This window comes from Mesoplodon mirus (genome assembly GCF_964341445.2).
Source record: "Mesoplodon mirus genome assembly, chromosome: 15".
NCBI classification, from domain to species: Eukaryota; Metazoa; Chordata; class Mammalia; order Artiodactyla; family Ziphiidae; genus Mesoplodon; species Mesoplodon mirus.
In genome coordinates, this window is record NC_138991.1 from 68,669,316 (window position 1) to 68,686,463 (window position 17,148).

The 17,148-nt window shown below is 47.1% G+C and overlaps 1 protein-coding gene across 5 annotated transcripts in view; it reads right to left on the bottom strand.

Annotated features, from left to right (window-relative positions):
• RALGAPA2 (Ral GTPase activating protein catalytic subunit alpha 2) overlaps nucleotides 1-17,148 on the bottom strand; it is a 284,049-nt gene that overhangs the window by 20,614 nt on the left and 246,287 nt on the right. For all 5 annotated transcript variants that reach the window (XM_082643726.1, XM_082643727.1, XM_082643725.1 and 2 more), the window contains one exon: nucleotides 2,034-2,155. In XM_082643726.1, coding sequence (XP_082499852.1) covers nucleotides 2,034-2,155 — 122 coding nt within the window. The remainder of the gene's footprint in view (nucleotides 1-2,033; nucleotides 2,156-17,148) is intronic.

Genomic DNA, 17,148 nt, shown 5'->3' on the forward strand with positions numbered 1-17,148 from the left:
ATCACTCCACATGGAATACCCTGAACCCTGCGTGTTATGACATGTGATACTGCTGTCAATAATTTGAAAAGAGGAAGGACTGGCATTTGTCTAGATATCTCATCTTTGGTTTCATGTCCCTTTCATACAGGTTCCCATGCCCACTCTTAACGAGCCGTCAGAACTTTTATCTGTTCAGTGACGTTCTTATAGCAGCCCGTCTCCAAACGGCAAGTCTTAAAACCCCCAAATCACTCCTAGAGGCTCACTTAAGATGTTGCCTACAGATGGACTCATTTGAACTGCTTTAAATAATTATGAACTTCTGGGAAAGAGCAAATTAATTTATATAGAGACTAAAATATACATAGAAAATAAAGTTCCTCAATATTGGTTTCAATAACATCTTAATCAAGAGCCTTAAGCACATAACAGTTAAGAAGTGGAAACATCTAGTTATGGCTTAATTTCATTTAATTTTAAAAAACAAAAAGCCTTCTCGAGATTAAAAAAAAACAAACTACGCTGCACTAAAAACTTCAGTCCCAGTACTTCAGGAGGATGGGAAAAAGCTGAATGAGATCTTTAAAAAACTAGCTTTGCTGTAGACCCTTCATGTTCTCTCACCTATAAATTAGAAGTGATTTTAAACCTCTAGCCAGACTGGGTATGAAATCTTCATTTTCCTTGAAACCGATTTTTGTGGGTTTTTTTGGTTGTAGATAGAATGTTGGCAGTGTATAAAAGAATTCAATTCACAGCTGTTCTACTTTTTTAATGTAAGAAACATTAATCAAAGCTTTAAGTTATAAGCTTTTCTCATGTTGCTTAGTATTCCAGTTCAACAAAGATCAATAGAGGCCATCCCTGTGTTTCTGGACGCCTCGCCAGGGAAGCAGAGGCGTGATTATGTTAATCTCGCAGCTCCCGCACCTCCGTGGCCGCTTATCTCCCAGGCCTTCTGCCTGCTGCTCCCGGCTCCCCGTGCGGGGCCAGCCTCTCCCTCTTATCTCCCGACAAAGCTCGGGGAGGCCAGGACTGGAGCCAGCGATGCTCAACAATGATGCATGGCTGATTTTATTTGTAAGTGATTTATTTCACCGAATTTAATTTTTTTCACTTTGTGTGTAAGATATTTGTTAACAAGTCAGGATGGGAGAAGCCAGGCAGCGATCAGAGGCAACGGACACAGGGCAGAAATCTAGTAGGCCCTCTAACAGTTGTGCCCGCCCTAGTGGAAGAGGAAGGAAGCCCCTCATCAAGGATTTCAACGTGCATTGACTCCATATCCTATTTGCTTTCTGAAAGGCAATTAATCTGTAATTACATACAGAAATTTACAAGTCATTCTACTCTTTGGGAAAAAAAAAACCCCACAGTAATCATATCATCAGTTTAAGTGCCAGCACATATTTTTTTTTCTTTCCTAAATTGGAAATATAAAAAGAGGTAAACCTAAAACCAACATTTTTAAAAAATTTCCACTGGCCTAATAAGTGAAAGTGATTGTGAGCCAGTGTTGGAGCAGGTCCACACCAGGTGCTGCTCTCGGCGGATGGTCCCTGGGACGCCGACCGCTCCAGAAGGAAAGCGAGCTCGTCACGCTGCCGTCACCATGGCCAAGGGACACTGTCCTCTCGCTGCTCCCGCGTTAATCCCTGACCCGAGCATCTCAGCAGCCTAATCCCCATTAAGCATCGGTGGCAACGGCTTCGACGGTGAGGAACTCTTTTTTGACAAGTAAGCACTGATTCGGGGGTCGCTCTGAAACAACCCACACCCCCAAGTGAACCGGAGCACATGACTGACAACAAGTGCATTAACCTCGCTGGATGCGGAGGTTAACAGGATGGCGGGGGCAAAGGACGGGGCGAACAGCTTGGATACAAAACAAATCAGAATGAATGTCATCCCTCCTTTTGATATTCATTAGTGGATTCAGGGGGAGAATGCGCGGCTTCGTACATTCGCGAGCATTTATCTGTGAAAAACGGGCGTACATCTGCGGTGCGAGCGTTTGGAGGGCACGAGGGGAGAATAAAGCGGCCACTCACCAGTTCCGCTGACGGAGTAGCTGGAAGACGGGGAGAAGACCTGGGCTGTGAAATCCTCAAACGTCATGACTTCGCGATGGTTCTGGATTACTGCTTCGAGATACAGGGCTCGCTCCTCGTAGCTGCAGGAGTCGGTTAAGGAAACAAGTGCTCATGCAGAATGACAGTGACAGAGTTCACCTTGTGTTAAATACAATCATGCGTCTCTTACACTTGTGTGGGAAGAGGTACCTTGCAAGTTCGTGAACATCCTGTTGGAGAATTAAATATGAGTCATGATTCATGAGAAGTCATGATTCATGAGAACATTCCAATTTGGAGGCCCAAGTTTCCCTTAGGTTTCAACTGCACCCAAACTAGTATCACTGAAAAAAAAAACAAAAAACCAATAGTTCCAGAATCATAGCAAAAGGTCATCAACCGGATTGGAACAAACAAAAACAGAGACATTGGTAGCGGCCTCATCCCTTTCTATCCACAACCGTGGGACAGCGCTGGATCGCCCCTTCTCAGTTCTGTGGATGAAACGTCCTTCTCAGCCTACTGATAAAATGAATCGATACTCCAAGCAATAAGTGGTGACACACACTTAAAAAATAAGACCACTGGGCAGAGGGAAGGCCAGGAAGGTATGCTCTGAAGGGCACCAGAGCCTCAAGCCGAGATAAGCCACGAGCATTAGAAAATAAGAATAAGTGGGGAGAATCTAGCAGGGAGCGTACAATGCAATATTAAAAAAAGAAGACTATTGCCTTTTAATTAAAACTGCAGTCTGGAACACACGCATTCAAATGTGTAATCAAAAACCAGTCACCAATAAAACTTAGAAGCGTAACACGCTGAAGCAACTTTCCAGCTGTCTTAATAGGACCCCTGCGTGTGGCAGCCTTTCACAGGGCAGAAAGCAAATCTTCCCCTTTTGTGTGTGGCTTCTGTTTCCTCGGAAGGTGAATCATGCCTCCCCATAACAGGATAACGTCAGGACAATCTGACAGCGGATGGAAGTGCCACATGTAGGGTTTTATGAATTAACACTCGGGGGAGTCGGCGTGATGTCTTAGCCCCCCTTCCTGTGATCAACACAAAAGTTAAGAGACATGTTTTAGTCGTTTTGAAAATCGTGCTAATTCTCCAGGAACAGGGGGAATGAGGGTCACCGCCAGTTTACTATGTGCAGCTCCAGAAGGGCAAAAGTAATTCTAGCATTTCTCACCATATTTTAAAGCGATCTTTTCAAAATGGCCTCTTTTAAAAATGTAAGTTGGGGAAAATTATGCCCTTCCAATAAGCTGTTGATAAGCATGTGTTTTAAAAGAGGAGAAAATTTTTCTATTCTTTTGGCAGAGGATGCTCATGAGCTTCCCGGGAGAGGCTCTTCCCCTCCTCCTCCCCCTTTTATTACATTCAGGGAAGGGTTTTCACCCTGGGAGGAGACCAGAGACATTCTAGGGCTGGCTGTGCATACGTGGTAGCCACGAGCCGTAGGTGCCTAGCTACACTGAAATTTAAACTAATAAATACAAAGAAATAGAAATTCGGTTCTTCTGTCCTACTCGTCGTATTTCAAGCATGCACAGCCACGTGTGGCCAGGGGCCACCGGCCTGGATTGTGCAGATACAGGACACGCCCATCACTGGGGAAAGCCTTCCTGGGCTGCGCTATTCCAGAATTTCTCTGCAGGCCGGCTCTATGCAACTTTTAAAGAGGAACATGAGTTTAAAGGTTCAAAAGTGGCCCCTCTGATGATATATGATGGTTTACAGAGATGATCACAGCATCCTGAGGCCTGGCTGCGTGAGCCTGCATGGAGGGCTGAACTCCGGGTGACTCGCCTTCCCGGACAGGCTGCCCAGGCCTGGAGGGACCTGCTAATGCCATTCACGTCTCATTATGAACACGCTTATTCTGCACAGCACTTGGCTGTCACTGAGTGCGGCCCTCCGAGCCGCTGGGCCGCGAACAGCAGGACGCTAGGCCTGGACGGCCGGCTGGCGGACAGGCACTGTGACACTGAACTGGCACGTGCAGGCCCAGCAGGGGCCAAGCCAGGCGTGACAAATTACTCAAAAAGCTGAGCTCAACTTACGGCTGAAGACCACCTGAGCCTGTGGCCCTGTCAGCGCCCCTTCCCGGCCCCCTCTCAGTACAGTCTGCTCTCGGCCTCTGCAGGCCCGTCCTGCTGGGTCCCGAGGCCCCGCTGAGCCCAGACACCCACACACAGTGCTCGGATGTGAGGATGCGCTGGGCTGAAGACACGGCGGAGGCCACACATCTGGAGGGGGGGCCGCGACGCTGACCGAGCTCACCGTCCACCACAAAGGGACGCCGTGTACACCACCACCTACAGGACCCGCAGGGTGGCCTGGCAGCCCCGTCCTGAGCGACACTCTCCTATTGTCCATAAATTTGTCCCTTGTCAAGGCTGAGAGATCTAGGCTCCTGAGGGCAAATCCAGCACTGGACTCTCAGGTTAATAATCCAGTTTTGAGATTCTCAGGTGCAATAAATATTTATGGTCTGACTCCTCAATGGAGGTACCATGGGAGCCAGAGCACAGAAGGGTGTGTTCAGGACAGGGTCCTCGAGGAAGGGGTGCTTCCTAGAAGGTTCCCTGGCTGTCACGTGGAGCAGACACTCCCCACCCCAGGCTGGGCTACACTGTGCTGAACTGGGTGTCGTCTCTCAGACAAACATCTGTTAGGGAATGGGGTGAGACCCGGAGAGCATGAAATGCGTTTGCACTCACAGCCCAAGCCAGGGCATGTAAACGCCATGACAAAGAGAAAACAAACATCACCCCAACTCTGGCACCATTTAGAAACAGCCAAGGAGCTCACGCATGCCAAAATCTTTTTTTTTTTTTTTTAAGTAGCTTTAAGAAAATGTAGCTCTGGGATCTTAACGGAATTTGTTAGTAGCACTACTCTTAAGGGCAACTAACCAGGAGCAGTGTCTTCCATCATTTTCTTACCCAACATCCTTAGGGCTTCAATGCTGGTTGCTTTCTATTCAAAAAGGCATTTATAATTTAGACATCAAAGGCTTTATAAGGTTTGTCTCTTCACGTGTAAGACATGTTAAGACATGAACTGAATGCTGAAGTAATGCCAGGCAGTGGATGATTAGTGACCTCTGACCGGAAGCAGGTGGCTACGGAGGCACCTGGTCACACATCCAACACCTGTTTCAATACCAGCCTTTGCCCTTCTGCTCTCAGCAAGTTCACTAACAAATGTGAAACTTATATTCTCTCCTGAATTATTACCTCATTAAATAACACACACAGTACTTTATTAAAGAGAAAATTTCCCCTTGATTCCTCAATTCAGAGAACATTCAAATTACTAACTAGAAATCCATCTCGGTTTCCGGATAATTTTGAGTTTTTAGTGACCTACTCTGTCTACTCAATATTCCTCCACTTGAATAAAGAAGCCATATGTCTTCACTGGTTACATTTTCCCAAAAACCTCCAAGAGAACTTGCCTAAACCCTCAAGATAAACTCTGCTGGGCTGCAAGAGCCTGAAAATCCAAAGCCAAGTCCCCAAATTTATTCTGATTATTATTTGTTTTAATTTTTAGCAATGACAGTAGCAGCATGACAGTAAGAAAGGAGCTTGCTCTTCTCAGGAGGATGGGCTGGAGCTTGAACCCCACCCGCCAACTCCTCCCCAGTCCCCAGCCTCGGCTGCCTTCTGTGTACGGTGGGGATGCTGACGCTGACACCAGCTCTCGGGGCTGTGGGAAGATTAGATAGATTGGATAGAATCATCAGAGGAAGCATTGACCCAGGTCCCATCACACAAGAGAAGCACCATAAATGTGGATTTCCTGTTCCCCCTCATCTCCAATGTGGGTTTATGAGTTTGTCTTCCAGAAAGAACAGGGTGGATAAATGAGGGGGTCTTCTGTGTCAGGCTTTAGGCAACAGCCTCCTTTATGCTAGACCCACGTGAGCTGGGGTGAGTCCTGTGGTCTCCGTGTTACTGATCAAGAATGGATGCTCAAAGAGCTCAAGTGATTTCTCTAGAGCCACAGTCACTCAGGGGTGCAACTGGGACTAGAACTCGGGTCTTCTAATTTTACTGCTTTCAGCTAATATACTAAATTCTAAAACACATAAATTCTAAGTTCATGATCTTATGCAAGGTTGGGAATTAAACTCCAAATGAGAATAAATCAACTGACTTAAATATATATGGGCATAAAAGTCAACCTATAACTGAAACTTGAGTACATAGGTTTAAGCTGCATTGATACCCACAGACCACGCTGACTTTATACATTCATAAAAATAACAATTACTTCAGTTTTTGGCTTATTCAAAGCCAAAAAGTTATCTGGGAATAAATCTTGGGATAACTCCATTTTTTTTTTTTTTTAATTCAAGGAGTAAAGAGAACTGTTTGAAAGAGGCCATGTTGCAGATGGTACTTTTTCCCAAACCTTGAAACCCTTCTTTCCTGGACCTTCTCTGTACTTCCCAAGAGTGGACAGGGCCTTGGAGGAGGCGGCCTCTGGACACCCACTGATAAATGCAGCTGCACGGTGGAATACTATACAGCACTATATAGAAAATAATACATATACAGAAAATAAACTACAGGTCTGTGTATTAGCATGAATGGAACTCAAAACTACATTCAATGAAAAAAGCAAGTTACTGAAGAACACACACGGTGAAACTCTATTTACATAAAATTTAAAAACAGGCAGGGCTTCCCTGGTGGCATAGTGGTTGGGAGTCCGCCTGCCGATGTGGGGGACACGGGTTCGTGCCCCGGTCCGGGAGGATCCCACATGCCGCAGAACGGCTGGGCCTGTGGGCAATGGCCGCTGAGCCTGCACGTCCAGAGCCTGTGCTCCACAGCGGGAGAGGCCACAGCGGTGAGAGGCCCGCGTACTGCAAAAAAAACAAAAACAAAAACAAAAAAACAGGCAAAGTGAAACATATTGCTGAGGGATGCACACATACGCAGTGAAACTCTAACAAGTGTTATCTCAGGGGCGGGGGTGGAGGTGGCCCATGGGAGGGTCTCAAACACATCGGTTGGTGCACATGGGGGGGTAAATGTTATATGTTTTCTAGTATGTATAAAACAGTTCATAATAAAAATAAGCATCTGGTGACAATGGAATACAGCACAAATCAAGTGGATCCTTTCTTACCCACGGAAAGGACAGAATGAGCTTCTTTAAGCCAAAGTGGGGAGATAGGAAAGGTATGTTGGTTGTTAGGGATAATGATGGTAGAAAAGTCCATTTGATTCAGACACGGAGAAAGCAGAAAACAGCCAGTGCCATTTTTAGTTAGTTTTTTACTATTAGCTAAAAATATTAGCTATTTTTGTTGTTGTTTTTTGGCTGCAGTGCGTGGCTTGAGGGATCTCAGTTCCCTGGCCAGGGACTGAACCCGGGCCATGGCAGTGAAAGTCCAGAATCCTAACCATTAGGCCACCAGGGAACTCCCTAGCTATTTTTATTAGTCCCAGAAATAGGCCAAAATATTAGAGCTCAACATTTTCAGAATGTCATGGAGAACTTTGACAGGTGGGATTTAAAGAGCTTGCCTCAAACATGGATACACACACCATTCAGGGGGCCGGGGGTGCGACTGCGAAAAAAATACGTTTTCCTACAGAAATTCTTTGCTAGACTTGCTATGCACCAAGGATGAACTAGAGAGCGGTCAAAATCTTACAGATATCCGCGGACCCAGGCGTATGATCTCTGCGTATGATCTCACTCTGCTTCGAAAACCTGATCTCCAGTGACTCTGCCCTTTCCAAAAAGCAAGTCCACCTTCACACAAGTGTTCACCCATTCAAGAAACGAGTACTGAGCACCCACGTGAGCCCGGTGATGGGCACGCAACTGGGAGAAGGTCAGAGATGCTGTCCCCGCCCTCGCCAAGCCTGCGTTCCAGCAGGGACAAGCCTGCAGGCTAAGGCTCACTGTCCTCACGTTAGTGTCAGGTAGGACATAGGGACAAGAGGGGCAGGCTTTCTGAAGAGGTGGCAGGGAAGGGGTTAACCACTGTGAGGGCCGGGAGGGGGGATGATAAGAGCATATCTGGCGCCAGGAGTCAGGAGCTGGAAGCGGGGAGTTTCAGGGGAAGGAGGCTGGAGCCACAGGGCAGCAGGAAGGGCGGGGGGTGCAGCTGAAAGGCTGGGTTGGGTCACTGGAGGCCTGCATGGTCGGAGGCACGGGAGCAGCAGTGTCTTCCCGAGGTGTTTTGCTCACCCTTAGAAGATCTGCCAGTACTGAGGCAAGTCCAGAGCGCCCTCGAGGTTTGAAGAGGCTGATGCTGACTTGCATCTCTATGTTCAAGCAACGGGCTTCTACAAACGTCTTAATATTTTAGACTTATTCTTCACCTAATTTCAGAAGCGAATGACATATATATGGTCAGGTTGGTTGACGCCCCTGACTTGGAAGGAAAAGGGTGTGGAGCAGAGGCAGGGGAGGAAGCAGCCTCCCCGGGTGACCATGGGAGGAAGAGGTATAGGTGAGAAGAGTGGACACTCCTCACACAAGGACAGACCCCAGGCTCACAGAAACCCGGGGAGAAGGACATTACTTAGGACAGCTGTGGATGCAGGAAAGCACCCCTGAATATATCCACAGATACACTTTAAACCTAGGAAGATGATAAGCCCACAGTGGCAGACCCTGAGCTCTGAGAAGGAACGGCTAAGGATAGTTTACAAAACTAGGAAATGAATGAGCTGATGTCTTCTGTTGGGCCCACGACCAGGAGCTTTTGGAATAGAGGCAGAGGATGATAATAACACATTTTCATTTCTCAGGTGATGTTTTGAATATTGACCAAAGGATAAACCTTTAAAAGCACAAGCCAAAAGCACAAGCAAGCAAAATAAAAATAGGAAAATGAGAGTTTATCAAAATAAAAACTTCTGTACTTCAAAGGACTCTATCAAGTGAGGGAAGACACAACCCACAGAATGAGGGAATGTATTTGCAAAGCATTTACCCAATAGGCATCTCATATTCAGAATATATAAAAATACTTATAACTCAATAATAAAATACAGCACAATTAAATAGACATTTCTCCAAAGAAGATATCTACATGACTGACAAACACATGAACAGATGCTCAGCATCCTTTAGTCATCAGGGCAATGGAAATCCAACCACAGTGAGATAGCACGTCACACCTACTGGGATGGTTATGATCAAAAGGACAAGAATGAACAAGTGTCGGTGAGGATGCAGAGACACTGGAGGGAAAGTAAAAGGGTGCAGCCACTGTAGAAAAGTTTGGAAGTTTCCCATAAAGTTACACATATGATCCAGAAAATCCACTTCTAGGTATGTACCCAAGAGAACTGAAAATATACCTTCACACAAAAATGTGTACACAAATGTTCACAGCAGTATTATTCGTAATTGCCCCTAAGTGGAAACAGCCCAACTGTCCATAAACTGACGACAATGTAATATTGTTCGTATATTCATAAAAAAGGAATGAAATACTGAACATGCTACAACATGAGTGAAACTTGAGAAGGGAACTATGCTATGCGAAAGAAGCCAGATACAAAAGGCCTCGCACTGTGTGAACTGATGCCTATAAATGTCCAGAATAAGAAAACCCACAGACAGAAAAGAAATTAGTGATTGCCAGGGACTGGGGGGAGAAGGGGATGAGGAGTGACTACTGATGGGGATGGGGGCACAAAAATGCTCTGGAATCGGACAATCTGGTGAAGAGACTAAAAACCACTGAATTTTAGGTATGTGAATTATACCTCAATGAAAAACTGTCCCCCCAAATGCCTCTGAGTACACGGTACATGCGATGCATTGTGGGGAAGGTCTTCTGATTAAAAGGTCCTCACTGACCACAATCCAGAACAAGTGGAAAGGTGGCCTGGCCATGCTAAAATGTGGCGTTTATTCACGCAAGATCCCTGAACCGTGTGCCAGGGGTTCTTCTAGGAGTTGGAGAGACCAGGATCAAAAAGAGACAGCTTTGTCCCTCACGGTACCCACAGCTTATCTGAAAAGACAGCCACAAACTCATCATTTGCCAGGCGGGCAGGACCTGCATAGGGCACAGGGACCCAGCGGGTGGAGGGGTTCCCTGAGGGCCTGTGGTAATGGGAGGAGCGCAGGGTCTCTAGCCCCTGAGAGAACCACCGCTGGAGGTTCTGCAACAGCAGACAGGTCTACTCTGTACTTGAGAGGTCATGGGGCGGGGCGGGGCGGTGGGGATGGAACAAGGGGAGGGACGTGTGTGAAAGGCCCCAGAGGAAGGGCCACTAGTCAGAAAGAGGGAGGAGAGACGGGCCTCTGGAGAGCAGAGGTGGAGGGGAATGGAGGTGCTGTGGACCGCAGGATGCTCTGGTCGGCGTGGGGACACTCGCTCTGGCCAGACCGCAGGGCTGTGGCTTAGGTTCAGAGGTGGATGCAGAGGATGGAGAGGGGACGGGAGTGTGCAGGGTCTGAAGGCGTCAGGGAAGTAGTGCTGGGGAAGAGGCTCGGTCCAGGCCTGGGCTGGAGATGAATGGCCCCGAGTCACGGACTTGGAGCCGGTCCTGGAGGAGACCAGGGGAGGACGCACACTGGGAACTCCCTCCTCCCCACTGCGGATTGGGGGCAGAAGCCCGCGGAGGAGGGAACAGGACAGCAGGAGAGGGAGGGCAGGAGCCTGGGGCCATGTGTTTCTGGAGGGAGGGGCCTCCGCTCACGTGTCTCAGGTCTGCTCCCTTAACCTCTTCCCTGGTACCTGCCACCCGGAGGGAGAGATACTCCACAGGTGGGCTGGGCTGGCATTTGATAATCCGAAATAAATGGATGAAATTCCATAATAAATCAAGACAGGAGCAGGTGCCAGGTACAGCCTAAAGCCATACATCATTTTTTACAAAGATTTTGTTTGTCTTTCAAATATAATGCAAATTTAAATTCTAGGACTCTTTAAGACCCCAAATAAATGAATCATTCAAACTAAATGTCACAGCCTGGAAACGGATAAAGAGGACGACTTCACTGAACAATGTAGCCAAAGAGATAGATGTTTGGGAAAAGGAAATTAAACACATAAGATATTAGATTAGGTTTCAGACCCTAATGGTACACTCCTGGAGAGGAAACAGCGCACCACTGCTAAGAAAGGAGAAAAGACACATTTAACCAAGTTTAAGAATAATTCTGAGGAAATGACCAGAGTAAATGGAAATGGGGAAAAATAGATTTTCTTCAGGCTATTAAATTACAGACTTTTGGAGAAGGTCTGCTCTCATAGGCATAGGGAAAGGAAGGTCTTGCTCTTAGGATGGGAGGAGCTCTGAGGGTGCGAGGGACTGATGTCCAGTTTGATTAGGAACGTTCGCATCAGCTCTTCGCAGGCATCTATGTGGGAGGAGCACACCCTCAGTCACGCGCTTTTTTTCCATTTCCAACCTCCCCAGCGCCCCGTGTGTCTCACCTTCCGTAAATCACCAGGCAAGAAAGGGCCCTGTGACACCGTCCCTCCAAGCCTCACCTCAGTAAAAACATAAGTGATGAGAAAAACAGGCGTTTGGCCTCTTTCCCATCTAGAGGCTGCACTGTCGAGTGAATGAGCAGAGACAGCAGAGACCCCGCTGGCTGCTTTGCTGATGAAACGACCCAAGAAGTGACTGATCAGTACGGACCACGGTCGGCCAGGCTGATGCCAATAACTTGGTTTCTGGGTGGAAGGGACTCAGTGTCACCTGAACTGTTTCTCTTTCACAGATTCTCACTCATCCCAGAGCTACGGTGTGTTAGGAGCTAACAAATGTGCTCTCAATGTCAGTTAAAGAGATGACTACTGCTGACAATTTGTTGGCGTTTAATATCCACGAAGTTACAACCAAGTGGAAAACAATTAGAAATGCGGAACTGTCTCTAACTGTCTTAGACTCTCTTTGTGGCAAGGAATAAAAAGGGTCGACAATTAAATAGCAGTACACGTGGATTTTAAACTCTATCATCGCTGACTGTAAGGGACAAGTTATTAAATAATATATGTGAGGGCTTCCCTGGTGGCGCAGCGGTTGAGAGTCCGCCTGCCGATGCAGGGGACGTGGGATCGTGCCCTGGTCCGGGAGGATCCCACATGTCGCAGAGCGGCTGGGCCCGTGAGCCATGGCCGCTAGGCCTGCGCGTCCGGAGCCTGTGCTCTGCAGCGGGAGAGGCCACAGCAGTGAGAGGCCCGCGTACCGAAAAAAAAAAAAAAAAAAAAGTGACAGGTATTATTTAGTGCAACGTAATTTGAAGTAAATCATCCTATATTTAGTCCTCAACCACTCTCACTATGGAGAAGAAAGCCAGTTCCATGTGACCTATGGATTGATTTCTATCCGGGTTGACTCTAAAAGTAAAATGGATTCATGATGGTACATGATAGATAAGAGAACAAAATCCAAAAGGACAAGAAAAGTCTTCTGTGGCAGATGTTCTGGTTATAATTTTCTTGAAATATTCTCAACTGTTGTCCATCACCAGCCCACTAGGCCCAGATGAAGTCAGGGTAGGCTCAGGCAGAATTATATTTTGCAGTCCCAAGTACTTGCACCAAGCTCTGTACAGATTTTCTTGAGTTTTCATTTCCAAAAACAATTTTGAGGAAATACTCCTTTTTACGATGTTTCAAAACTTTGAGCTGTATTTAAAAACGATAAATAAGACTGCATCTGAAAACAGAAAATAGTATTTCTATATTTCTGTGAAATAATTCTAGCTTAATGGCATCTGAGTTTTCCAGGAAGATACTCATCTTAATACCAAATTACCAAATGACAAGAAGTAACTCCAAGAAAAGTTAGGGGTTTACCAAATGCAAGCGACCTGGAAACTGAGGACAGCAGCGCCTGTGAAGGGGGCAAACGGGCCTCCTGGGGCCCATCCAGACTCAGTTCTAGTGGGGAAAACAGGGCGTCACTCACAGCACACCTGAGTGATAACCACAGCAGCTGACCCGTACCTGAAACTCAATACATCCACAGACTTATCACTTAGAGTGAAAAAATACTGCCCAAGTGATCGAAACCTAACTGGAAATTTGGGGGAATTCTAGTAACGCAAAGCTCCTCCGTGATCAGGAGTAGCAAAACTGTGTTTGCCACATAATGATAAAGCAGCTAATTTCTGGCAATTAGAAACAATGTGTGATGCCAGGGGCTCATGTAGGTTACGCTAAGCAGACACAAGCGTTGAGCTGTACTGCCGAGTGGCCCCGGAGGCAGCCCTCTGAAGGGCTGCTCATCTGTGGACACGGCCAGGCCTGTCAATGGATCTGGGCCCCGAGCTGACCACAGGGGCCAGAGAAGCCCTGAGAACCCCAGCCTTGTTCGTTCTGTGACCAGGAAAGGGGTTTTGAGCAGCTGGAGGGCAAAAAGCATCTCTTTTACTCTTTTTACACCTGTCTCAGCATTTGGATCAGTGTTAGGTTAAAACAAAGCGATGATCAGGAAGCATACAAAGTCACTTAAATAATGTAGTGGGAAATTGTTGTGCTTTGCCTTCAAGGTTGGCCAGACTTCCCAGGGGTTACTGGAATGACTCTGGTTTCACAGGGACTCAATATGGGGTTCTACAACCTCTGCTTATCTTAGTCCTAGGCTGTGCAGAGAAAACAAAATACATACACACAGTTCTGTCATAAACAGTTTGTCTAGAGGAGAGTCTAGGTGCTTGAGTGGTCCTTCCAGCACCTTCCAAAAAAAGGAGGAGAGAAATGGCACTTCCTCACGAGGCCCCAGTGAAGAGCGCTGGGTAAGGACCCGCCTGTGGCCATGTGTTCCTGGCGGGGGAGGGACACGCTGTCTGATGAAGCCGAGGAGGCCTGGGGGACGCCCAGTGCCAGCATCCAGCACGGATACTGCAGGTTCTCAGAGACAGGGGGCACCTCACAGAGTACAGGACTCGCTTTCACGAACTCAGACGAGTCCTGTTCTGACAGCCCTTCAGGTGAGGTGCCTGTGGGTGGCACAGAAATCCAAAGGTGCCCCGAGTGTGAGCCCCCCCGTCACAGGCTCTGTTTAGACGGTGAGACTGATGGAAACAGTCAAGTGCTTTGCAGGATCCAGCACTGTGCGAGGCCTTTTAGAGGCCGTATCTGCCTCACTTATCCTCATGACCCCGTGTATGGTCTGTACTGTTACTGTCTTTTCATAGAGGAGCAGGTTGGAGAGCAGGAAGCAGAGTGTTTGGCTCCAGGCCCCGAGATGGTAAATGCCAACACCTGGACCCCAACCCAGCGCCTGACTCAGGGCCCCAGCTCCCAGACGCGGCCCTGTCTCTCAACCTCAGAATTCTCCCCTGAAGAGAAGAGACTGGTGTAGCCACAGCCAACAGAAGGCCCAGTTCCATCCATGAAGGACAACAGATTCAACAACTACACTACATCTTAAAAGGTAACTTTGAGTATCTAGAAATTTTTTTTTTTTTTTTTTTTTTTTTTTTTTTTTTTTTTTTTTTTGCGGTACGCGGGCCTCTCACTGTTGTGGCCTCTCCCGTTGCGGAGCACAGGCTCTTGGACGTGCAGGCTCAGCGGCCATGGCTCACAGGCCCAGCCGCTCTGCGGCATGTGGGATCTTCCCGGACCGGGGCACGAACCCGTGTCTCCTGCATCGGCAGGCGGACTCTCAACCACTGCGCCACCAGGGAAGCCTGAAATTTCCCGTTTTTAAGAGTAATGCAGAAGGAAATAAAGAAACAAGGCTGTCCGTCCCGGTGGGAACAAAGATCAGAATTAGAAAAATCCCTCACAGTAACACACACTTTAAAAAGAAGATATACAGATAAAAAAGGATGGGTGTTTACATCTTGATTTTATATGGTTTTATATGTTGGGATAATTCTACTTTATACTTTATATGAAAACTGCCTGCTTTTATATTTTATATTCAAAATTCCCTGTCAAAGAGCCCGTTCATTCTGACTAAAATATATTCGTCACATTACACACAGAAACAACCCAGAATGCCGTTAAAGATAAAATTCCCAACTCACACAATTCTCTGGGACTTTCCACATTTGAGTCTCATAGAGTCACTCGATATCATCTTCGTGACTAAAAATATAACTGCAGTATTACTTAAAATTATAATCAAATCATTCTCTTGCAAATTAAGACACTTACTCTTGGAAAAATAGCAAAATTGAATTAGGTGTGTCTTTTCTTGACAGATCAAAAGCAACTCCATTAAGCCATCAGTTTTATATTAATGGCACGAGACATGGCCCAGATGAGGAAAATGTTCTTTGGAGCCATTCTGTACTTTATTTAAAGAGAGATGGAGATGTTCCTCACAATTCAAACGTGAAGCAGAACTGTATCACAGGTCCCCAGACCAAGAGGCCAATATGATCCCCATGAGGTAGCCATGCACAGCAGAGAGCCCAGGTCTATCTTCCCTCAATTTCTTATTTCTTCCAATTACTGTGTCTGCCACCCACCCATCCATTCATCCATCCATCCACCCACCCATCCACACATCCATCCATCCATCCATACGATATTTACTAAGTGCCTCCTATGTATCCATTCTTCTTCCTTCAGCTGTAAGAAAAACTACTTCCTTGCTGCTCAACTCTCTTCTAAGTCTTGGCTTCTATAATACCTGACCATCACACTGAGTGTTATAGTATTATTCTGGGGGGATTCTAAAACACATCGTGGTGAGGTTACATTACCATCAGCCTGAGCTCTGTTGGGATGATAGCTCTCTTAGAATAAAAGATATACTCTTTATGTAATAAGTAAGAACAACCTACCCAGTGTTGGTATAACGCTCTGCCCTTTTGTAGCCATGAGCCATTGGATCCTCCTGGAAACCTCCGTCCACAGATGATAAGGTGGAGATGGAACGGAAATGATTCTGCTGAGACCATCCAGCTAGTAGTGAGTGCGGCTCGAACTCAAGCCCAGGCCAGTCTGTTCCCAGCGCTGGTCTCTGCTTCTCTCTTACACTGTCTCAGTTTAGTATGAACGTTAGTTCAGAGTTTGCAATGTTCATGCTAAGTTAATTCACAAATACTGTTGTTTGGTGCTGACAGGAAGGTAAGAACAGACAAATTAGATCCTCCTCTCTCCCTCCAGAGCCAAGAGTAGCACAAAAGAAACTGGCAAGTTTTATAGCTAATCTGGCATAAATGGTGACTTCCTAGCCGAATTATTATCTGTAGGACTGACTTAGGAAGCCGGGATACAGAGTGATAAACTATATTAATTCAGTCTTTTCATTTATGTGTCAGAGTTTGTTTAAGCCAAATTGATCTTACTGTGCTTATTTCTGGTCACATTTTGAAGATAACCAGTGCAGAATTCTAAAGTTCTATTAATTAGCTATTTCGAGTGGACATTTTCGAGGAGAGGATGGCTGAGCACTGTCGGGCAGGGGTGACAGGTCAGGACACTGGACACGGCAGCACTGTCTGCTGGGTGGTCCGTTTGGCTTCTGCTTCACAATTAAAACACTGAGCCACAATGAGAATGGATTGTTCTTCCTCAACTGCTATCTTCCAAGGGTCATAAAGCTTCTTGGCAAATCCTTATCTTTAATTATGTGCCATTTGGTGTCACTCGAAAACACTGGAGAGGTTTAAAGCATCTGTGCAATGACTCGGACTAGAAACGCAGGCCCGGCATCCCGTGCGGTGGTGGGCAGCACGGTCAAGGTCAGCCCCACCTGGGATGTCGCCCCAGGCAAGCAGCCTGCCTCCTGGGATCTCGGTCCTTCCTCCGGAAAAGGGGGTCCTGGGGTGACCTGCAGGAACAGAGGCCGTGTGTGCCGAGTCTGGGCGGGCAGAGTACCTGCCCATGAGAGCACACGGCCCCTGCAGCGCCCACACCGGGGTGTGTGGAACCCGGCATCTTGGAGCGGAGGGTGGAAGGCAGGATGGGCTTGGAGCTGCAGGCTGATCCATCGCCTACTGGCCGCTGGTGCTCAGGCGACTGGCCCAGAGTCGTAGCCCTGCCGAGGGCTGAGGCATCAGGTCCCCCGTGTGTGGGAAAGCTCCTCCGTCCTCAGTCTGAAATCGCTTCCTCCAACAGGCAAAAGGAAACACTTCAGGGGAGATGTTTTTCTCCATTAAAAATGGAAACAGGAGGACC